The 24577-nt window shown below is 36.8% G+C and overlaps 1 protein-coding gene across 1 annotated transcript in view; it reads left to right on the forward strand.

The window, feature by feature from the left end:
- The window catches only part of LAMA4 (laminin subunit alpha 4), a 116358-nt gene that overhangs the window by 7832 nt on the left and 83949 nt on the right, over window positions 1–24577 (forward strand). The window contains exon 2 of the mRNA XM_087973282.1: window positions 21558–21659. Within this exon, the coding sequence (XP_087829408.1) occupies window positions 21558–21659 (102 nt within the window). The remainder of the gene's footprint in view (window positions 1–21557; window positions 21660–24577) is intronic.

A 24577-nucleotide genomic window follows, 5' to 3' on the forward strand; every position in this document is an offset into this window, starting at 1 on the left:
GAGAGTGTGGCCTATCTTCAAAAATGTTATGCTCTTTTGACTGAAAAGCTGGTTACTAGAAAGAGAGAGCAGGTAAACATCTGTGGGTAAATAAAAGGTAAGCTAAATCCAGTATAACAGACGGGAAACCAGACAAAAGTGAGTGAACAGGATGGTAAAGCTACATGAATATGTTTACATATAAATCAAATATAAATAAATAAATCAAATAAATACTTGATTTATAAATATTAACTATAAATATATGATTTATAAATATTAAATATAATCATTTTTATAAATTTATAGTTTATAAATATTAAATATAGTTCTAAATAGATATATTGTTTCTTATAGGGCAAAACTATTTTTAATTAAAAAAAATTTCCATATGAATCAGGCCAGTTTTTAGGCCTGGAAATCAGAGTAAGCCTCCCAATTACGTTCTTGATTTATTTCCTAGTTCAAATCCTCTTCCTCTCCTAAATAGACAATGACCATTAGTCAGGCTCAGTGGTGCCAGATCTTAGAAAAATTGGTTTTATGAGAATATAAAACATAATCAGTTCACAAAATGTTCCAAGGTGGAATGCAGCATCTAAAGAAGAAAACAAACAACCCACTAGAACAACGAAACATGATAGAGTGAGGAAAGCATGCTGAAACACATATACTGGCTGTTATGGTATTTAATCCTGCCAAACAAATGCTCTGCAGAATTTTTCCTACAAATTCTTTGAATGTAGACAACCTACGGTGGAAATGGGATTAGTCTGAAACATGACATGCTAGAAGTAATATATATTTCCCTTTGCTCAGTTTTATTGGGTTTTTGATTGTGCTGAAACAGCAGCCTTGTCCTGTATGACAAAGGCTTGCAAAGAAGTTAAATATTAAGAAACCTGATTTTTAATGTTCATCAGTTTTATATGTTTTCACCCTTTGTGTGTCTTTTCAGTATGGGAATTGTTAATTAAAGGTAAATAGTGAAGGAAAACAGTTTTAAATGTGCTTAAGAAAAGAAAAGCTATAAAAGTGAGCAAATCTGAAAGATAGTATCCATATAATGGTAAGGGTGAAGCATATAGAAGTGAATGAATGAGCTGTTCTGATACTACTAATTTGTTATACATAATTCAACCAAAAGTACCCATGACCTTTTGTAGCACCTCTACCTCTCACAAGATGAAGCCAAAGTGGGAATTCATTGTCTGGGACTTAAGAGAGGCTGATTTTGCTTCTCACATTTCTACACAGCCCACTGCTGATCAGTTCAGAATGGCCATTTTGAAGGCACCACTTATAGGTCTCCCACAGGCCTCAAGAGTGTCATTGCAAATTCCAGGTTGCAAAACTGATCATAGGCAGCACTTCAGAAATGAGCCAAGAAATAGGATCCAATATTTGCTTCGGGAGCACAGGATTAAATAGGTTAGGGAAAGCAAGCCTTAAAGAACAAGGAAAAGAGATGTCCAGATTTTGGCATTGGCCATAACTCATGGAATGAATCAAAAGAAATTAGAGAACATAACATTCAAGAAGACCAGGTTGTCAGCTACAACAGGAAATTCTATTATTTTCCTTCCTCACTGGATGAAATTTATTCTAATTTTTGACTTGTAAGGGAGAGAAAGCTTTTTAATATAGGTTGGTATAATATATATAATATATATTATTAAGGGATCATTGCAAAGAACAATTAGCTGGTGGGAGATTGCCCCAGTTGGATGGCATTTCTCATTTAATTCTCAGTGCTCTTCTGCACAACAGCAATAAAGTAGAATTATGGGGTATAGGAGATGGCTAAAACAAGTGCTCAGAAAGTGCTTGTCAGACTTTTAACACTGCTCTATCTCAGCAGTGAACTAGAATAATCTTAATCCTAACTCAGTTTATGACCTAGATCAGGGGTGTCCAACCTTGGCAACCTTAAGACTTGTAGACTTCAACTTCCAGAATTCTCCAGACAGCATGGGAATTCTGGAAGTTGAAGTCCACATGTCTTAAAGTTGCCAAGGTTGAACATCCCAGACTTAGTTATTTTCCTATATGCATATTAAGTAATCTGCAGAGTCTTTCAGGAAATTCTCTCAGCTTGGTGATCTGAGTTGAAATAACACACAAGCTTTGCTTGTATTTCTGCCTTTGCCCTTTTCAGGGCTGTAAAGTTCTTTTTCCTGCTCTCTAAAAAGCTTCCACTTTCACAGTTCTTTAAACAGTGTTTTCTTAGCCTACCAGCTCACTCTATAGGAGATGTGTTTCTCATTCTCAGGAGATTCCAGTTGGGTGAGTTTTTTGAAAGTAAAAAGACCACTTAAGATTGTAATTCATTTCTTCACATATAGTTCTTAAACCTCAGCTGACTCTGACTCTTTCTGTCAGTCCCACCATGATTCTGTCTTTTTCCTGTCATTCTGTTTCTGTATTACAATTTCCCTTGTTTCTCTTTGGACAGATTTATATGCTCCAAGCTCCAATACATAAACTTCTTCTGTAACATACTCTATTCCTTCACCTACTCATCAATTCAGCCATTGTTTAGTTTATTGCAATTTTAGACCAAAGAAAATTAAAAATAAACTAACACTAAAGCAGATACATCAAAATTGAAGCATAATGTAACAAACATATACAGGCATGATATTCCGCTCTGGAAAAAAAATCGGGGCCGGCCAAAGAGACCCCCGCCGCACGCCCGGGAGCGCCCGCTGCTTTCCTCGCCAGGGCCAGGCGGCGGCGTGTTGCACGGAGGCTGGTCTGTGGCTGGCCCAGCTCCCTTTTCCTGCCGCTCAGCGGCCTCCGCTCACACCACCCGGGCTCCGCTCAGGTATCCGGCTGGGGCTGTCAGGAGTTGCTACCGCTGGCGCAGCTCACGCGGCTCCAGTCCCGCGTTGCCTCGGGAAGGAAAGGCAAAACCAGGAGCCGCTGCTGCCATTGCAAAGCCGCCGCGGCTCTTCCTTTTGCCTTTCCCTTCCTGAGGCAACGCGGACTGGAGCCGCACGGAGCCGTGCCAGCAACTCCTGACTCGGGGCCTCCGAGGGAGGGGAAGGAGGAGAAGAAGGGTGGGGGCAAAGGAGGGGCGATTTCCAAAAAGATCGGAATTCCGATTTTAATCGGAAGAATATCATGCCTGCATATAGGAGAACAAATCTGTTCAATTCTGACACAAAACTATACTCAGCCCTCTAGAAGGACTCATTTATGTTGTATTGTAACTAGTATACAAAACCTGGCTACACCATCTGAGATCACTAATTCCAGATCAATTAATATGAGGCTGCAATGGTTATCCTTAGTCCTGCTTAAATATCATATTCTGATTGGGGAAATATATAATAGTCTGAATATATCTATAAAAGAGGCAGTTTCGAGGACATTACCCACAGTTTCAATTTCTCACTCACCATATAGGGAGAGGCATGGTTCTTTAAGAATGAAGAGATAGAAGGGCACTAATGAACCAGTATAAAGATCCTTTGGTGTTTTGGTTATGTATTTAATAATGAGCAGCTACAATCTTTTTTTTTCCTGATCCAGCTGGGAAAAAGTAAAGCCCGACTAAAATCATTGTGAAGGTCAGTATTGCTGACACATTGCTTAAAGAATAATTTGGCCTGTTAAAACTCATTCAGATCAGTGTCAAAAGGTCAAAAATCCTTAGTGGTATGGTAAAAGACCATACTACTTAGGGTGATTTCCATAAAGAAGGCTGGAATTTATCTCAAAAAGCCAGAGCATTCAAACTGTGGGGTTGAAAATGAATTTAAGCCAAGAACTAACACACACTACCTTTCATTCTTTCTAACATTAACAATTTATGGTCCACTGTGAATTCTCATCCTCATCAGTACAGTTTAAAGGATTCTTCTGCACATCTTAATGCACAGGGTTCTTTCTCAATTATGCCATCTTCTTTTGCCTGTCCAAACATCAACAAACTTGGGCTAGTAGGTGCATTCCCAATTTCATTTGTTCTAATAAAGTATGGGATAGGGTTGTTTTTGCAATGACTCTTTTGTAGTAGATATATATGGTAGATCATGTTTTTATCCTGTAGCGAACAGGTCCCATCTTTTTCATTACCCTGCGTGGACCTTGCCATTTTGCCTGCAATTTACATTTTAGACAGGGCAACAGCAATAATATCAAACCCCCAACTCAACTTATTTTCTCTAGCTCTTTGAGCTTCTTTTTCTGGTTAGCTATTAGTAAATTTGCCTGAACTAATTGCATATAACTTCACTCTCTGGGCAAATATACATTCAATCACATCCTTTGTTTTGTTTAGACCTTTTGGATGCCTATCATTTTTCTGGGTTGTCTACTATAAAACAGTTCAAAAAGATTATTAAACACCTGTAGATGTTTTAACCACTTTTCTATATGCAAATAAGATCCAGTTTGGTATAAAGACATTATGCTACTAACCAGGAGACTGTAAACTCTAGTGTTGCTTAAGAGGGAAAGTCAGACTGGTAACTTTAGGCCAATCAACTCTCTTTCAGCCCCAGGAAGAGGACAATTTTTGAAGGTCTGATTCATGTGCTTTATTCAGCAATCAATCTGGGACGTAAAAAGTGAGACTGATTAGAAACCTTGATCTGTTAGGCTTTCATGTGGTAATCACATCCCACTGAACTCTTTAATCAGGTTTTCTTCTATCTTTGTAACTATAATGTTGCTGAGAAGCACTGTTTTAGGGTAACATGAGGCCTAGACATATATGACTATAATATATTGGTTACACTTTTTGGGTACTATTGGCAGAACTGGTAGTGCTGCTCAAATGATAAAAGGTTTTGCAGTAGCCCTGCATGGAAACCATGGGTTGTATGCAGGGCTGTCTTATCAGCATTTTGGGCCCTGGGCAAAGCAGTGTACTGGGGCCCCTACGACAACTACTCACAGGAATAAAAATGTAAATGATCAATAAAATTAAACATATTTGCATAATATATGTATAATATACTTGTATGATACAAGGTGCATTGAAGGGTTAACATACACAGATTAGTATTGGGGCCCCTGTGCTCATGGGGCCCACGGGCAAGTGCTCATCAGGGTGTTAAGACAGCCCTGGTTATATGTCACCAAAGCATGTCAGTGGTATATTTGCAGATCACTTGACATCTGTACAAAAAGCCTACCATTACTTTGGCACTACCTTAAGGGGTAGATTTAAAACATAATCAACCTGGATAGCCATGTTAACATTTTGCAGTAAAACCAATTATTTTTGTGGCACTTTAAAGACTACTCCATTTATTTGCATATACACTTTCATGAATTACAATGCCTAGAATATATTGAGTGAGATCTTCTAAAATCATTTCAATACAAAAATAATTCAGGTTGCCATGAATTACTGGCATTGGTTTTCTAAGTCAGCCTTAGTCATTTTCTAAAAAAAACAGCTTTATATGGATTGGAAATTACACTACAGATGTTTGAGGTTGTAGTTTGTCAAAGTTTTAAGTGGAAATCAGCTGCTAAAATTTAATCTGCCAGCGTTAAGCGTCTTAAATCATGGGAAACTGAGAAGAAAACAAAATTAGCAAACCCAACTGCGTGACCTAAATAGCTTTATCCCATAACTATAATTGTGTTTTTACTGAGTTCTTTTATACAAATATGTGCAATGCTAATATTATTTATCTGACAAGTAAATGGCAAAAACTTGTAACGTTAATCCTTAATATTATCCATACATTCTGAAAAGTAGCTGAACAACATTAAATATCTGTATTAAAAATAATTTTGAATCAAATATTCTTCTGATTTTGTTTTGGGAGTAAAAAATAGTTAAAATGTTGTCCTGAGAATGACTACTACTGAAATCTTCTATTGCTATTGATAACTATTGTTTCCCAAATTTGTGTTGTTTTGTATTAGTTCTCTATCTCAATCCAATTAGGCCTTTTTTTCCCCTTATAAACAATCAGAGATTACAAAATGAATATGATGACTTTGCAGTGTTACGTGTTTAATCATATTCATTCTCTGGGAAGCACAAGAATGCTAATTTACAAAATTATGCTAGCCAATTATGAAGTTAAAAATAAATTATTTAAGTCAATTCTTTATTCTGCATTATGTATCTGATACCATACAGTAATGAACCAAATGCTTTGGAGTCCCAAAGGTATATTTCAAAAGGTAACTGGACTTTCTTGGTCCAGTTGTTTGTTATCAAGTCACCAAGAAAGTCCAGTTGCCTTTTGAAAAGCACCTTTGGGACAGCCATGACCTGGATGATTGAGAAATTCCATAAATGCTTCTGAAGTTTCTCAGTGCATTTATGAATAGTTTTTAAAACTGATCTTTTTCAACCACACTGATAACAGCCTATCAAGAGGACTACTTTCTATACTGCCAGATGAATATCCACAAATACATGTGGACGAATATTTGATCGGTTTATATGAGATATTGATATAAATACTTTTTTTAACTTCTATTTTAATAACAGATGGTAAAGAGATAATTGATTGGTATTCTCTCAGTTGAAATATTGATTAGGGACATTTCCCCACTTACATTTAACCACAGCATAAATGTGCCCCAACTTCTTCCATACATTATGTCTTCATGGTATTGACTGTATCTCATCCCCAATTCATATTCCATGCAACATCTTAAGTTGCCTTTAGTTGTTTAAAGTTGTGCTTTGGGGGGGAGGGGGGGAGAGATTACAATGGTAGCTTGCCAAGCTTCAGCTTCTCTGTGCATACTATGATGTTCTGCTGATTATGATGCTTTCAAATTATCTTTGAAGATGAAGACTTGCTGCATTTAGGAAGACATTCAAAATTAACAAAAAACAAGAACATGCAGAGAGTCAGATTGACAAAGTGCATTAAATAATTGGCTGAAGTGTCCTTTGTGCTCGAGGCTCATAAGCATATGTACAACTGAGAGCATCTGAAGGCTATGGATTAGGACAATATGGAAACTTTGTGAGTGAGTGTTTTGAACGATTCTCAGTTGGAAAGGGTGATAGTGTAGAGACTTCGTCAAGTAAACTAAACCAAATAGACTGCAACATGGCTTAGCACAACGTATGAATCTAGGTTTATACACTGACAGAAAATAATGGATGATTAAAAGCAGGCTGGGGAACATGGAATAGAATAGAAAGCAAAAAGTTGTTAGTGCAAAAATAGAACTGCAAGAGAAGGAGCTAGAAAATCGAGAGACAAATAAACTATGTAGGCACAATTCAGCTGGCATTTATCGATGAGAATTGAAAAAGAAGCTAATTAAGGCAGCATCAAGTCACTCTTAATTCTCAAAATGCTAAGCATGGGAGATCACCAGGAAATCCTATAACTGTAGGTTAGATGGGAAGCAAAAAAAGAGGACCATCTTGGGTAAAAATAATGGAAAATCATTTCCATATTATTGCTGGATTGTGATCATAAAGTCATCAGAGTCAAATTCAGCTTAAAGGAGACTCTCCTTTTTAGAGACTAATTATCAGAGAATTTAATGGTGCATGGAAGGCAAGGAAATACTGCAGAATGGTTTTACTGCCTTTAATGCAAAAGATACCAATCAGTTCAAGCTTAATCCCAGGAGTTATTACTGGATCATTGATTTCAATTGATTAGAAAAGCACAGAGCAAATACAAGGTGCTCAAATGAATATTCTACCTTCAGACTACTCATCATTTTTTAAAGCCTTCATAGCTTATATATATTCATTTTAAAACATTTTGTTCTGATTATGGTTTATATAGGTTTATTATTATTTTAACTATGCAAATTTCTGTAAGGACCTATCTGTCTTTTTTTTAAGTTTATTTAACTTCACATCACAGCTAGTTTAGCTTAGTAAAGCTGGCATGCTACTATTTTTTTTATCTTGTAAATTGTGAGAAAACAATTCTGAGAAAAGATACAACTGCTTTAAAGAATTCCAGACAGTTGTTTTGTTAATTCCAAATCCAAAATGCTGCACAGCCCTAATGAATAACAGATGTCACAAAGATTATCACTAGGTAGTACAATACTTTTTTATAAACATTTAAGCTCTAGAATTGTTTTAGGGCAGCAGTGATTTCTCTGCTAGATTACATACAGAGAGCAATTGTGTGTTTTTTTACTTTGTGGGAAAGAATGCCTTTAAGTTAAAAAATTGTTAGTCCTGCTGTAAATGGAAAATATGAGTGTGCAGTTTTATAGAGAATGCCAAACTGAAATGTTTATATTGGAAACAACCCCATCTCTAATTCCGACTCTATTGTTGAATAGTATTTTGCTTTGCATTTGTGTCAGACAAGTGGTAACCATGTGGAAAAATCTTCATCAGAACAAATTATGTTTGGCCACAGTAGTAAATTAAATATTTTATTTTTTTTAAAACACATTAGCATTCTCTCCATTCCTCCTCTCCCCCTCCCCAAGTGTTTTATTTAATAGTTGTTTAATTTCATTTAAGTGTTGGGGTGTAATTGGTGGTGAGAACACATTGCTATTCGTGTCAGAAATAGTTCTGGGATGTTTGGAAAAGATGTTTGAACCCAAACAGAATTGCTGGGAAGCCAGCATTACAAGTCACAGGATTGAACTCAGTTTGCATAATCTGGCATAAGAAATTCCAGTCCAGATTTCTTAGCAATGGTAAAATGCTGGCCAAGTATTTTATCTGGATGGTGATTGGCTTGGGTTTTGGTTGGTGGATACCCCTCTGATGCTGAGAAAGCAGGCACTAATCATTTTCTTCTGAGCGTAGTTCCCCTTCATTGACTGGTCCTCTCATCCCATTAGCTCAGTTTCCCCAGTTTCCCCCTCTAAAGTTTCACCATCTGTCAAGCACAAATAAGATCCAAGGACAGTAGAATGCCATTGTCTCTAAGAAAAACAATATATTCTGTGATATCTCGCAGTGCCCAAGGTTTTCGTTCTGAATGTTTAATACGATTTAATCAACACTGCACTCTAAAACTGAACAACATTAGTATGTATAATATATTACCTGCATAGACTGGATCTCTAATAAGTGAATATTTCAAATTAAAACAAAAAAGAAATAGCTGTGAAGCTTAAATGCACACATAAATTGCATAGTGGACTTTGCAGTATTTTCTGAACAAAGAAGGAGTCATGTTCTATATATGCTCAAATAAACCATTTCCTGTTCTCATCCATGGAGGGAATTTGGCTGGCTTCCCTTTCACAGGAAATGAAGTCTCCTTGCTGCTCCCACCACCTGCACTCTGAATATACATATGGATGTAAATCTTTTTCAGGCACGAAACCTCATTTTTTCCCCTTCATTTTTCTTTTGCATTTACTTCAGTGGAATGATGAGGTGTGAGCTATTCAAGGATCTAATCGCTCCATGGTTGCTCTAGGCTGTTCTTGGTTGCCACAGAGATCCTTCTCTTGCTTTGCAATGCAACCAGTTGAACAGTAGGCAACTGAGGACACAGTGGAAAAATTGCCATGACAACGGGTAACAGCCCAGAACAGCTGTGGGGTTGCTGATCAACATACCAGCAGAAAAATAACAGGAAAACAAAACAGAATGAGCGACTTAATAGAGGCTGAGCTGGCTGCCCTTGCAGAATGCAGACAGTTCACTAGAGTGGAATAAAATGGCCATGAGGGGCAATGATCAGAGCGGGGGACCTTCCATCATTGTAGACAGAAGCCAATTGGAACTCAGTTTATGTGCAGGGAAGTGAAGTGGTAGTGATAATCCAGCCAGCACTGCTTGAGCCGATACAAACTGGAAAACACCATTTTTGACATGGAACAGATAAACATGGGTAGAATTTGTCTTATGGTGGATTGAAAACAAATTGAGGAGGACATTGATAGCTCTTGCCTTTCTCAGCTTATAAACTGTGGTTTTCCAACCCAAAGCCAAGAGAATGAACTGTGTATCTTGTGTAACTTATTAATCATTTTATGACTCTCAAGATCTGTTGGATACTGATACCTTTGTAACAGTATTAGTCATTTTAACATCTCCGTTTTGTGTGGAAGAGCATAATGCTTTGTGAAAGCAAAACCAACTAGCTTTGTAGTGCATTCAAGAATAGCAGATTTATTACAGCATAAGCACAGTCACATCTTCAGATGCAGTCTTGAGAAAGGAATCCTTGTGAATTCAATGGCATATAAATAACATAAATGAAATAAAAAGTTTGAAGGTTCTTAGGATGAGAGACTAAAAGAAAAAAAGGGAGAGTTAACAATTATAGATAGTACCCATTAATAAATTTGTGGTGTAGACAGTTGCTTTGAATAGAACAGAATAGTAGAATAAAATAGTAGAATACATTAAGAAAATTTGATCTCTGTTTAATTCATAAGAAACTATTCATTGTTCTGATAAATTCAATCTCAGTTATTTCTCAATTAAATCAGACTTCATAATATCTCAGAGTTGGCTATCAGGAGGTCTGGGAGAGAGTACCAGAATATTCTTCTGCTGCAAAATGTCTGGCAACATCAAATTTCTGACCATTTTTTATTTGGTGTAGAAGCTGACCAATGCAATACAATACAAGCCAGTCAATGCAAACTGTAGTGTGTTGTAGCTGAGAGATATCATTATACATTTAACTATATGTTCTTCTGAAGTTATAAGTGATTTCAGGTTTTGTAATAATATTGCAAAAGGTAGGATTGGCCTTTAGCTTAATCATATCAGCCTATGGATATCTCCACAGAAAATAAATTTTGCATGCCAGCCTATGAATATCTCCATGGAAAACAAATTTGCATAGGAACACAGCTTCATTTATAGAAATCCAATGAAATCTGTTTGGCACTGAGAACAAGGGAGCTTTCTAAAACAAAGATTATCTGTCCCAGCAGTCTGTGTTGATAATAATAATGATGTGAAGAACTCTATAAAGAAATTCTTATATTTTCTGTGGTGATTAAATTCTATTCTTACAATTTTATTATATCTGAAGAATGAAGTTCAAAATGTTAAATATATTTCATCAAGCAGGAAAAGATCCAATTTAGACTAAATAGTAACCTGTAAATCATAACCACAAATCAAAAGAAAACAGAACTGTGAGAAGAAAAGAGTCAATACTTCATTAAGCACAATTTTGGGCTCTCTTGTTTCAAATAGATCGCTACAACACACAAGCTGCATTAGCTAGCTGAAAACACAGTCTCCATTAATTTATTGCTCAGTCCTGAGTATCTATTCTTTTATAAGTGTTCTTGTTCTCTCTTTTCTTTAGGTATTCTGAGGTCTTCTTTACATTCTACATCTGTAGAATGTTTACTTACATATATTTACACCTTTATATTTATTTTATACATATTATTTATATTTGTTTATATTTTATGTTTATATTTACACCTATATACAGGTGAAACTCGAAAAATTAGAATATCGTGCAAAAGTCCATTTATTTCAGTAATGCAACCTAAAAGGTGAACCTAATATATGAGATAGACTCATTACATGCAAAGCAAGATAGTTCAAGCTGTGATTTGTCATAATTGTGATGGTTATGGCTTACAGGCTCATGAAAACCCCAAATCCACAATCTCAGAAAATTAGAATATTGTGAAAAGGTTCAATATTCTAGGCTCAAAGTGTCCTACTCTAATCAGCTAATTAAGCCATAACACCTGCAAAGGGTTCCTGAACCCTCAGGTTCAGTAGGAATCACAATCATGGGAAAGACTGCTGACCTGACATTTGTGCAGAAAACCCTCCATAAAAAGGAAAAGCCTCAAAAGGTAATTGCAAAAGAAGTTGCATGTTCCCAAAGTGCTGTATCAAAGCACATTAATAGAAAGTTATGTGGAAGGGAAAAGTGTGGAAGAAAAAGTTGCACAAGCAGCAGGGATGACTGCAGCCTTGAGAGGATTGTCAGGAAAAGGCCTTTCAAAAGTGTTGGGGACTTTCACAAGGAGTGGACTGAGGCTGGAGTCAGTGCATCAAGAGCCACCATACACAGACGGATCCTGGACATGGGCTTCAAATGTCGTATTCCTCTTGTCAAGCCACTCCTGAACAACAAACAGCGTCAGAAGCATCTTACCTGGGCTAAAGAAAAACAGAACTGGTCTGTTACTCAGTGGTCCAAAGTCCTTTTTTCTGATGAGAGCAACTTTTGCATCTCATTTGGAAACCAAGGACCCAGAGTCTGGAGGAAGAATGAAGAGGCACACATTGCCAGATGCTTGAAGTCCAGTGTGAAGTTTCCACAGTCTGTGTTGATTTGGGGAGCCATGTCATCTGCTGGTATTGGTCCACTGTGCTTCATTAAGTCCAGAGTCAATGCAGCCGTCTACCAGGAGATTTTGGAGCACTTCAAGCTTCCTTCCACAGACGAGCTTTATGGGGATGCTGACTTCATTTTCCAGCAGGACTTGGCACCTGCCCACACTGCCAAAAGCACCAAAACCTGGTCCAATGACCATGGGATTACTGTGCTTGATTGGCCAGCAAACTCGCCTGACCTGAACCCCATAGAGAATCTATGGGGATTGCCAAGAGAAAGATGAGAGACATGAGACCGAACAATGCAGAAGAGCGGAAGGCCGCTATTGAAGCATCCTGGTCTACTATAACACCTCAGCAGTGCCACAGGCTAATAGCTTCCATACCACACCGCATTGAGGTAGTAATTGCTGCAAAAGGGGCCCAAACCAAGTACTGAGTATGCATGCTTAGATTTTTCAGAAGTGCAGTATTGTTCTATTTGCAATCCTTGTTTTATTGATTGCATGTAATCTAATTTTCTGAGATTGTGGATTTGGGGTTTTCATGAGCTGTAAGTCATAATCATCACCATTATGACAAATCATGGCTTGAACTATCTTGCTTTGCAATGTAATGAGTCTACCTCATATATTAGTTTCGCTTTTTAAGTTGCCTTACTGAAATAAATGAATTTTTGCACAATATTCTAATTTTTCGAGTTTCACCTATACTGCACAGATCAGAAAGAGGGCTGAGAAAATATCTACATACCCCTCACATGCTGGACATAAACTGTTTCAACTCCTCCCCTCAGGATACCACTAAGGGTATTGCATACCAAAACAACTAAACACAGGGACAGTTTTTTCCCCTCATGCCATCACTCTGAACACCTAATTCTCACAGTGCTGTCTAATGTCTGTGTGTATTTACCCATGTAGTGTGGCTGTATTCGTGTTATCCTTCTCATCTTTTTCTGGTACGTTCTCTTATTGGTATCGTTATTGTGATTATATTACTTTATTTTATGTACACTGAGAGCTCATGCACAGAGACAAATTCCTTGTGTGTCCAATCACACTTGGCCAATAAAGAATATTGTATTCCATTCCATTCCATCGGTCATTATGAGTTCGTCTTAGAAAAAATACAGCAATAGTTGTGTTAGTTGGGAGACATATCTGCGATGAGATCTAACTTTAAGAAAACCTAGTAATGAACAGTCTAGTAATTAAATAGCAGGACAGTCTTTCTGAAACAGTAAGAACATAGTGCCTGAAGAATACCATATAAGCACTGAAATCAGCTGTTGAGCAGACTTGTTTATGATTTATTCTGGCATAGCTTGAAGTACAGTTTTACATCTCCAGCATTTCTTATGCCTCTGAAGCTTACTGTTTCCCTGCTTAAATGGATTATTAGACTAGGTTAAATTAATACAATTATATAGCTTTTAGTTTAATGTCAAAATCACATTACAAAGGAACTGTCCAATAAATGATTAAGGAATGCAACCATTTTTATATAAATACAAGAAACTCGGCACTCATGCTGACTTTGTTTTCCTTCCATCAATTTGGGTTTTCACATCTCCTTATTATAGTTTGCCTGCATTGTTTTGCCTTTACTGGATTCATGTAATGTACTAAGCCATAGTACACTAGGTTTTGTTTTGTTAATGTGATGTGTGAACTAGTGGTGGTATTCAGCAGGTTCTGACCAGTTCTTGAGAACTGGTAGCGGAAATTTTGAGTAGTTTGGAGAACCAGCAAATACCACCTCTGACTGGAGATTTTACAGTCTCCTTCCCCTGCCACACCGACCAAGCCATGCCCACAGAACCGGTAGTAAAAAAAATTTGAATCCCACCACTGGTGTGAACCCAGCAGATTGTGTCTTATTTAACTAACACATTGCAGTTAAAAACAAAACTTGATCCAGTCTTGCCTCACAATGATATCCAAAGCACAGGACTTTCTAAAGTAATGAGCATTATGTTGGAAACCTGAAGAATATATAAAAGATTTTGCTTCAGAATATTATATTAAAATTTAATTAAAATTTAATTAAAATTAACTCCTTATCTTGGAGGGCAAAATTCATAATACTATTAGTTTCCTGCTTTTTCCTCAAGTAAAATAGTAAACAAACTTCAGATTTACAGAGTTTAGTGTATTTTGTTTTTATGAGACCATTAAGTCTACTAACCAGAAACTAATTGCAGAAAGTAACAGTCCAAAGGGCAAGGGCATTTTTGGAATTAAATGAGAAGGTACCTCAGAATGTTTAATCAGTCCAAACTTTCTTTTGAATTACTGGAGCTGAGGTCATAGCTTTAAAAAAAAATTGCAACCAGTTTCCTCTTAAACTCTTTTAATTTCTGCCAACTGGCCTTAAAAAAATCAAATCCTTTAGTTCTTATTATTGTTAAACAAAAATAATAAACTTTTGCTAAGTCAATTTACATTCCAAACTACAGTACTGTACTTCCCTTTAGTGACATAGTATGAATGGTGGTGTGCAAAGTGCCTATCCAAAGAGAAAATAGAAAACATGATGAAAGCGTGTCCAAGAAGCCTAGCTACATTTTTTATGTAGCTAGTTGTCCTATCTGTGCCTCAGCCAAATGGCCTCCTGGTAAACCAGCAGGCTTACTACAAAATGTGGCTAGACCAACGGCTCCATGGAAGGAAATCTCTATGGATTTTATAGTGGAATTACCTGAAAGTGGGGGGGAATACAGTTATTTGGGTAGTAACTGATTTGTTTTCCAAACAGGTACATTTCATACCTTGTCCGAAAATCCCATCTGCAAAAACGTTGGCTAAACTTTTTATTTTACATATCTACAGGTTACATGGGGTTCCTGAATGCATAATCTCAGACAGGGGTGTCCAGTTTACCTCAAACTTTTGGAAGGAGTTCCTGAAGTTATTGGGCTCTGCCCAGGGCTTAAGCTCCGCCCACCACCCACGAACCAATGGGGCTTGTGAGAGGACTAACTCAGTATTGGAACAATATGTTCGATGTTATATAAATTATCAGCAAGATAATTGGGCTGACCTACTGCCATTCGCTGAGGTGGCATATAATAATTCGGCACATAGTAGTACTGGGTTTACTCCGTTTAAAGTGGCTTCGGGGCAAGACTTTGTACCCATACCTGAGCTTCCACGGGAGAAACCTAACATTCAGTCATTAGATGAATGGATAACACAGCTCCAGCTTACCTGGCCGGTTACCCGTAAAGCATTAGATGATGCTCATCAAGCTCATAAAAAATTTGCAGATAAAAAGAGAACTCCACAAAAACCATATCAAGTGGGTGACAAGGTCTTTTTATCCACCAGATATTTGCAGATCACACAAAAGTCAAAAAAGCTTGGACCTAAGTATGTTGGACCTTTTTCAATTGAACGAATTGTGAACCCTGTGGCAGTCCAACTGAAATTACCAAAAACTCTTCGACAGATCCACCCTGTTTTCCATGTTAGTTTATTAAAACCTGAACATACCTCCGACTTGAGACCAACTCAGGTTGATCCCCCTGTACCATTGCTAACTGAAGGTGAACAACATTTTGAAGTTAAAGGAATTTTGGATTCTCGAAAACGAAGGGGTCGACTCCAGTATTTGGTTGCTTGGAAACATTTTCCTCCTTCCCAGGCTGAGTGGGTGAATGAGAAGGATGTTAGAGCTCCTACACTTATCAAGGCATTTTGTATTAAATATCCTGATAAACCCTAAAAAATTAGTATGTTACTGTTGCATGTATAGTTTCTATTACCTTCTATTTTTATCTTTTTTAGGACTAACGTCTCTTTTCTAGGAGGGCTGAATGTCAGCCTTCAAGATTTTCTCCCTTTGCTTTGCATCTTTCGGCTGTCATAAGTAACGGGGGGGGGAGAATGATTATGGGAAGTGAGCTGGAGGTGTTACAAACCAGAACTGTATAAACTGGGGGGGGTACATTCTTGCTTAGGTTTCTATCCTATGCTATGCGCAGCTGCCACCCTTTATCAAACTATGTCAAGGTCAACGGACAGAAGCCTCATCACCACTTGGAGATGCCCACATGATGATATACACAACTTTTAATTGGATGAGCCAATTGAACTATTGGGGTGGGAACGTTGCCATTACTTTGTATATGTGATTTACATGCCCATTTTCTCAGATTCTCAGATTCAGAATTCTTTTGTTGCTACCACTTGATTTCCAGTAAAAGATATCTTTTCTCTGATTAAAGGAGTCTAAGTATTTCTTTCTTGGATTTTGAATGGAGCACCAGCTGACACCTGCCCTTGATTGCTTTGGGTTAAACCTATTTCGGAAGACCATATCCATTTCCATTTGAGTACAGGTAGTCCTCGACTTACAATAGTTCATTTAGTGACTGAAAAAAGTGACTTAGGACTGTTTTTCACACTTACAACAGTTGTCACATTCCCCATGGTCACATGACCAAAATTCAGATGCTTGGCAACTAACGGTTGCAATATCCCCTAGTCATATAATCACCTTTTGTGACCTTCTGACAAGCAAGTTCAATGGAGAAGACAGATTCCCTTAACAACCGTGTTAAGAAATGTAATTAATAGAAAATCAAATTTAAAAAAAGAATCAGCTCCACCTCATTTAGGGATGGGTATAGATAGTACCATTGTAACTCTGAATGGTCACTAAATGAACTGTTGTAAGTCGAGAACTATCTATATTTGAAACCTCCCTTCCTTTGTACAAGTCTCTCAATATCATTCTGAAACTGGGCAAGGATATTTGCCACAAAACAAATGATTGCTCTTGAAAATTACAGTTTATTCTGTCACCAAAGAAAAAAAATTAATGTCCCTTTTTAAAAAAAAAACTTCATGTTTTTAAAAGCTTCTTGCTATTATTTGAAATTATTTGACATTTGGCATTTTTGCTTCTGCAGCTCCAGTTCAAACCAGAAACATGAATCAAATGATCGTATATCTGCATGCCTCTAATCATGAATATATTTTTAATAAAAGCTCCTTGAAAAAGCACAACCTTCTTCCATTTGAGCTCCATTTGAGCAGATTTTTGATCTGCTAATTGATCTGTTAATGGCACTGAAGTCACCCCAAAGATTTTTATCTATCTGCTGTTTTACTGTGAGGCAGAAATAATGTGAGGAAAATTTTAAATAGAAACAATTAACACAAAATAAACTACACATTTTTCTCTCTTACCGTACTGCAGAATGCAGCGTGTAACTAAATCAAAGTTCAAAGGGCTTGGTTTTTTTTTACAGAACAGTAAGGAACTTTTGAACTGCCTTTAAGGAGGAAACACACTTAGCTTTTGATTTTGTTTGATAGAACCAAAGAAAGAGTATGTAAGAAGTCAGGACTATTACCATAAAAGTAGATTTGCAGAGCGAGGAGATTTTCTTTTCATAATCATCCTCTTCCAACAAAATAGAAAGCAGATGTTTGCTGTCTTTTTCTGAACATGCTCCATTATTAACGAACCTAAACCCAGTGCAAGAAAATGGCTGCAAATAAAGTATCAGCACAGAAAAACTTTTATGGTAGACCAGCTTTGCATTTTATTATTTATGGTAAATGAGTTCCTATAATCCATTAAAAACTACAAACCGTGATTTGTTTATTTGATTTATAGTCCCCCTCCTTCAAGAGCTCAAAAAGATTCGAGTGAGTATATCTTTTCATTTTATGAAAACAACTCTGTAAGTTTGGCTGGCAAACTCAATAATACCTGTTGAGTTTCCATCAGAATATTGGTTTTAATTTGGCTCCCCAACGCTGAAACTTTTTATAAACCAACAAATTCATTTGCACAACACATTTTCAGCCTACACAATAAATAAATCCAGTTTGAGTTTGTCAATAACAAGCCATAATCTAGGCAGCAACCTTATCAAATTGATACCCAAAAGACAGATGACAATTTTAATTTTCAGGATTCCCAAATAGCAGGGTAAGATATTGCATTCCTCAAAATGAATTTTTTCTGGAGCTTCATGAGAAAAGTTGATACATATTTAATTTTGTAATAGAATGCAAAATAATTTTTAATAGTGTAAAGGCATTTCTCATTTACCAGAGACAACTTTCCTTTACAATGATATAGAAGTATTTTGACTGGTTTCTTTAAAAAAAATAACACAGTAAATATGCTAGTATCAGAGAAATGATAAATAAATCTTCAGCAATACTCCAAGTTGCTTTCTTCTGAATCTCAGCATAGAAAGCCTTCTTGAATTTCTGGTGCAACATGGCTTATTTTTACTGTCAGATATATCCATTGTAACAGTAAAAAAAGTGCTGCCCCAAAGCTACTTTTTCCAAAAGGCAACTGGACTTTCTTAGTTTATTTTTTGAAAACTTTTTGCTTCATATTCAAGAAGCTTCTTCAGTTCCATTTGTATGTTTATTGGAAAAGCAGGGAATAAAAAAAAGGAGACATTCATGCATTGATGATGTCCTCTTCTGAAGTCATTACCAGCAGGTACAGTAGCTCAGTAAGGAGATGTTCATAACTCATAACATATTCAGTGGTAGCTTTTTAAAAATGGCAACTGTTATATTCTGGGCATGAGTGCAAGTAATTGAGACGAGTCAGTGACTTAGTGAACTTCAACTCTTTATTAAGAATCAGAAACAGAGAGCAAAACCCTTAGGCAGCAGTAGCCCTTTTATAGAGCTAGCTACTGATCTGTTAACCAATGACCTGTGTTCACATGCTTAACTTTTGGCCAATGAAAGATGTTAAACTAGTAGCCAATCAGGTTGCTCCATGAGGACCAATCCCAGTTCGCTATCCAAGGGCCAATCCAAAGTGCAGGATTTCAAGCCTGCTTAACATAATGTTAATAAGTTTTATTAAATGATTTTTTATTAGTTCATAACAGCAACCTTACACATTTTTCCATAAACGTAATTTCTACTATTGTCAGTACTCCCTGGAAACTGCATATACAATGATTATCTAAAGATATGTTGAAATAATAGATTTTTAAAAATCCAGATGAGAGGATATAAGTTGCTCTACATCAATCATATAAAAATTACATGGATGTACCCATATATTCAATAAATATCTATCTGCAAGGCTTCCTGCCAATCAGCCCTGTTTTTAGATTTTCTCAAGCAACAATTGCACTTTTATCAGTTGGACTGATAAAATAATATTCATAAACATAAGAAGTCAACAAGCTGGTTAACTTAACATAATTCCATTAATAGGAAAGTATGGCTTCATACATGTTCTCATCTTCATAATACAAAATTAGGCTATACAACAGTGTGCTTGTGCAACACAGTACAATATTTTAAGCACACTGCACCTTTTAATATACAAAGTACTTTCCAATTCAGCCATTTCCAGCTTAATTGGAGGTCATTTTATTTCTGCTTTGACTATGACATTTCCTTTCATTTTATAGACTGGATGCTTATCTTTTATTTCTCAGCTTCACAAAATATAACAATGCCTGATGTAAGATAAGCTAAAAGGGAAGAGGAATAAATTGTACTTATTGTCTGCATGAGGCACTTCATTATTTGTAAAGGAAGACAACATTCATAACTTAGCTATTCTGGAGTTACATATGCCTTTGCCTTAAAAAAAAATCTCACAAAAAACAAAATGCAGGTGTCAAAATAATTTCGAGACTTAATCATGCTTAGCAAATGACTGGTCTTTTCTTCTTTGGGTTGGGAAAAGAATTTCCCCCTGGGCTTGAACTGATCCTCATAGCAAATAAGAATGTGAATGCTAAAGAAAGAGTTGAAGTAAGGATTATTTCAGCCCACCTACTTTTTTCAAAAAAAGTTGAATTATATGCCAGTGGGCAAGGCAAGTCTGTTGCTATTGCTCATGGAAGAAAAGAGAGTAGCTTGCCAGTTTGATTAGTCCCCATACTTTCATAAGTCTTTTGGGTCAAGGAATATTAAATCTCTTAAATCACACAATTAGCTAAATATCCTGATAATACTAGAGGCAATAAATGGAGCAACAATACTGTGTTCCCCAAGAAGGGAGAAGCGAGTGGAACATAGTATCAGCTGTACTCAAATACTTACAGAACTGGAGGATAAATGAGGGCAGACAAAATTTGGGAGTGTACTTATGTCCTTTATACTGATATAAACTTCACAGTGTTCTTCTGAATTCACTTGCTGCATGAAGAATCAAAACCTCAGTTCTTAGTGTCCAAAGAGTCATCAAAATGAAGGCTGACATTGAAATAAGTGCAGAGGTGGGATTCTACCGGTTCGCACCTATTCACTAGAACCTGTTGTTAACATTCTAAGCAGTTCAGAGAACCAGTTGTTAGAAGAAATTACTGGCCTAATCCTGTAAGGAAGGCAGGAAGGAAACATTCTAGTGTTGCTCACAGAAACTGCCTCTCCGTTAACCCTTATTACATTCTTGGCAGGACTAGACTTCCTATCTCAGGAACGTCTCTGGAGTTTTTTTCCCCTCCTTTGCTGGTACTTTGCTTGTGTGGAGTGACCATTCAAAGTTACAATGGCACTGAAAAAAGTGACTTATGACCATTTTTCACACTTACAACTGTTGCAGCATCCCCACAGTCATGAGAGGCCAGGTGAGGAGATGCGTGCCTTGATGTGAGTGATATTGAGTTGGCCACACCCAGCCAATAACATGACCACCAAGCCATGTCCACCCAGTCACATGACCACCAAGCCACACCCACCACCTAAGCCATGCCCACAGAACCAGTTGTTAAAAATTTTGAATCCCACCCCTGAATAAGTGCCTATTATCCTACTCTAAAAAGCTTATTTCATCTGTTTTATTGGCCATTGCATAAGAGATTGCCTCCCTTTATAACCACTGAAAACCGGAATTTGAAAAGTAGTGGCAGATCGGTCCCATCTGTGATATCTTACTGCCAATCTACTAAAATTGCCTTCATAAATGTGTGCCTTAATGGTTGTACACAGCCAATATTTAGATTAGCTCTTTATCTCTGACTTATCACCTTTTCTGCATGTGCCTAATTTACATATGTGGATTCGGAAGAACTGTATTATCAGGCTTTAGACAAGGTCATTTTGAAGGTTTGTGGTCTAAAATGTCCAATAATAAAAATTTGCTATGGCCTTGTTGCTAGGTTTGTGGCTGATACATCCTAATACATTGAAAACGCCAGAGCTAAGAAACATATCAGAGCAACAAAATCTGAGCTTTAGTAGCTGCATTTGTTTTTATTGATCTTATTCTTATTTTTAAAATTGCAGGGATTTTTTTTTTTATCATGAGTTATAGCTACATGCTAGCTAGGCAATATATAGGTTGTAAAAAAATTAAATTAACCTTGGAAAATATAGCCAATTACATATTTTTCCCCCTTGGATTTTTCTTGCAGAAATGTCAAGAAGGATTTTATCGCACCATTTCAGGCAACTGCAGGCCCTGCCACTGCAATAACAATGCCTACAAGTGTCTTGATGGATCTGGTGTTTGTGTGGTAGGTAATCTTTCTTGCTTTACAATGTCTACAAATGCCTTTGCCTTCATAAGTGGTGGTTCTAATGATTCCTGTCAGATATTCTCTGATTTTGTAAGCTTGCTTTTCTGACTTTTAGGGGTTTTCTTTTTTTAAGAGATTTCGATTGCTTGTTGAATTTTTATGCTGCCCATCTCACTACCCAACGATTCTGATTGGCTAGGAAGTTGTCCTCGACTTTGTTTTGTCAAATGCTGGCTCACATATGAATGATTGCCCTTTGAAGACCACAAGCTACCATGCATGACTTATTGCACATCCTCTATATGTAAGTCAGATGTCGGTACCCAATATGCAATGATATCATTTGTGTGATGATCATCTCTACAAGGTTCATTTGGGGCCATCACATTTTGCTGCAGGCACCATGGATTGTACTCCAGAATTTTTGTGTTGGACAAAATGTCTCCACAGCTTAAACTAAATTTTCAAAGCAACTAATAAGAGAGCCAAATTAGAATATAATAATTTCATTATCTAGTGTTTTTACACATCTGAAGCTCCAATCCCATATGCACTTACCTGGAAGTGATCCCTATACCATTCAGTGGAGCTTGCATGCATAAGAAAGAGCTACACAGAGTTTATTTGTTTGCAGTATTTATGTCATCCACTAAGGTTCTAAATATTTAAATTCTCTACTCACTTAGTGGAGAAAACTACATTTTATTCAATGCAATCCTAAATATACTAACACAAGAATAAGCTTTGAATTCAGTCAACTAAACTTGAGCAAACATGTAGACAGAAAGAAAACTGAAGCAAGAACACACCAGTTTAAACAACAAAAGCTGTCCTGTCAAACCACTTCATAGAAAATAACCAAAATGCTGGGACTTCCGGTGGCAAGGCAACGATGAACAGAGGTGCAGAAGCCCATCTGTGGTTTCAGTTAATCTCTTTTTGCGGTTGGCGCGATCCTTTGAGGGTGCACGAGTCCCAGAGAGATTCGTGTTGGCGTGGGGGAGATTCGGGTTGCAGTGTGGGGAAGGCAACCCCCCTGCAGCGAAGAGGAGCCCTCCAGAGCCCAATGAGCAAGAAACAGCCCCCTATCAATGGCAGCTCCAAAGTCCGGACTGCCACCGATGTAAAGAAGAGAGTGAGTGACAGTTTGTGAGATCATTGGGGAAGAGTGTGGTAGAGAAAATTAGTGGCGGAGAGGATTGTTGGAATGCTATAGACTTTTATAAGGCTGTTACAAGTGTCTGTCTGGAGCCCTAAAAGAAAGCAGCCAAAAAGCGGATGCGAAAGTGAAAGGGCTCAGCAGACAGAAGAGAGAGAGAGGACAATAATGAGTAAAAAGGGAAGTTTACGAGGTTGGAAGACTAGCGGCTAGAAGGTGCCTGGAAGTTGTGGAGGATTTGAACCATCTCATTTGATTTTTATTCTGAAAGACTTTATTAAAGCGGAGACAGGAAGAAGATTGTAGCTGACGGAACAGAGACAGTGTGGCGCCATAGGTGACACTTAGAAACCCTGAAGCTATCATAACAATATAACTGATATAAACCATTTAACAGCCCTTTAGGGAGCATACTGATCTAATTGAGGAGGTGGTTCCATCTGAAGAAAATCAGGAAAATTGAACTTAGGAACGCTAAGACAAAAAGTAATAGTGGAAGCTTCCAAATGTGTGGAGATACCGTGTAATTGCAGTCACTACTCAGCATTTTTTACCTCCCCACTTCTGGTGCGTTTGGAGTGAAAGCTCTCAAACTTAGAGACAGAAAGCTAAAAACTTACTTCAAAATTCCTCCCCCCCCCCCTTTTACTCCCTTTTTTCTGTATATATTTGCTCAATTTTTTTTTCCCACCACCACCCGGCGCTATGATGAACTATCTCTCCGTCTTTATTCTCTCTTTAAAATGATTATAAATATGTATACTGGGGAAAAGAAAATTGATTGTTGTAATTGATTGTTAAATAATTGAATTAACTGATTTAATTGATTTATTAATAATAGTGATAGTTATACTTTGATTAGATAAATAATAAGAACATTAAGTATTATTTAATTAATAATTATAGGATTTTAAGTATTAATATTATAATTTATTGTGTGATCACAATTAATCCACTTGGGGACGAATGTAATACTGTTTGTGTTTAAGAATATTTAAAATAAGGTTAGATAAATACACATATTTATTTATCATATTTAAATATAGTTGGATTTGGATATTAGATATATAAATATAGATAGATAGATAGATAGATAGATAGATAGATAGATAGATAGATAGATAGATATAGATATAGATATAGATATAGATATAGATATAGATATAGATATAGATATAGATATAGATATAGATATAGATATAGATATAGATATAGATATAGATAGATATAATTACATGAAGTTATGTATAGAGGCTGAGCATAGACCTTACAAAATTATATATGTGATCTAGAATTTGGCTTTAAAATAGCACAGTGATAATATTTTTATATATAAGAACTTATACTCCAGTAACCAGCTAAAAGCACAGCTATCCAGCAGATAGATAGATTAAGTAATTAGATACCAATCAATTCTAATATAGAGATTCTATCACTGAATGTTAATTTGGGATAATATAATTAATATAGTACAACAACAGAAACAAATCTTAAAAGAAATGACTTCCACAACTACAGCTCTGAAAACTGGAAGAAAGGTCACCCCGACATTTACAACTACGTCGGCAGCAGCTTCGCCCATAGCACAAAAAACCATAGAAGAAACATTACCAGTGGAGAAACAAGCTAACATCTTGAATGCCAACATCCAATCAATTTTGCTGACTTTACAGGAATCGATGACGAAGCTGCAAGAAACAATGATAAAAAAAACCATAATGAGACGAGAGCAGATATCAATGAACTAAAACAGGAG

The sequence above is a fragment of the Notechis scutatus genome, chromosome 1, assembly GCF_049901735.1.
Source record: "Notechis scutatus isolate UNSWTSFEM ecotype Mainland chromosome 1, rNotScu1.2, whole genome shotgun sequence".
Taxonomy (NCBI): Eukaryota; Metazoa; Chordata; class Lepidosauria; order Squamata; family Elapidae; genus Notechis; species Notechis scutatus.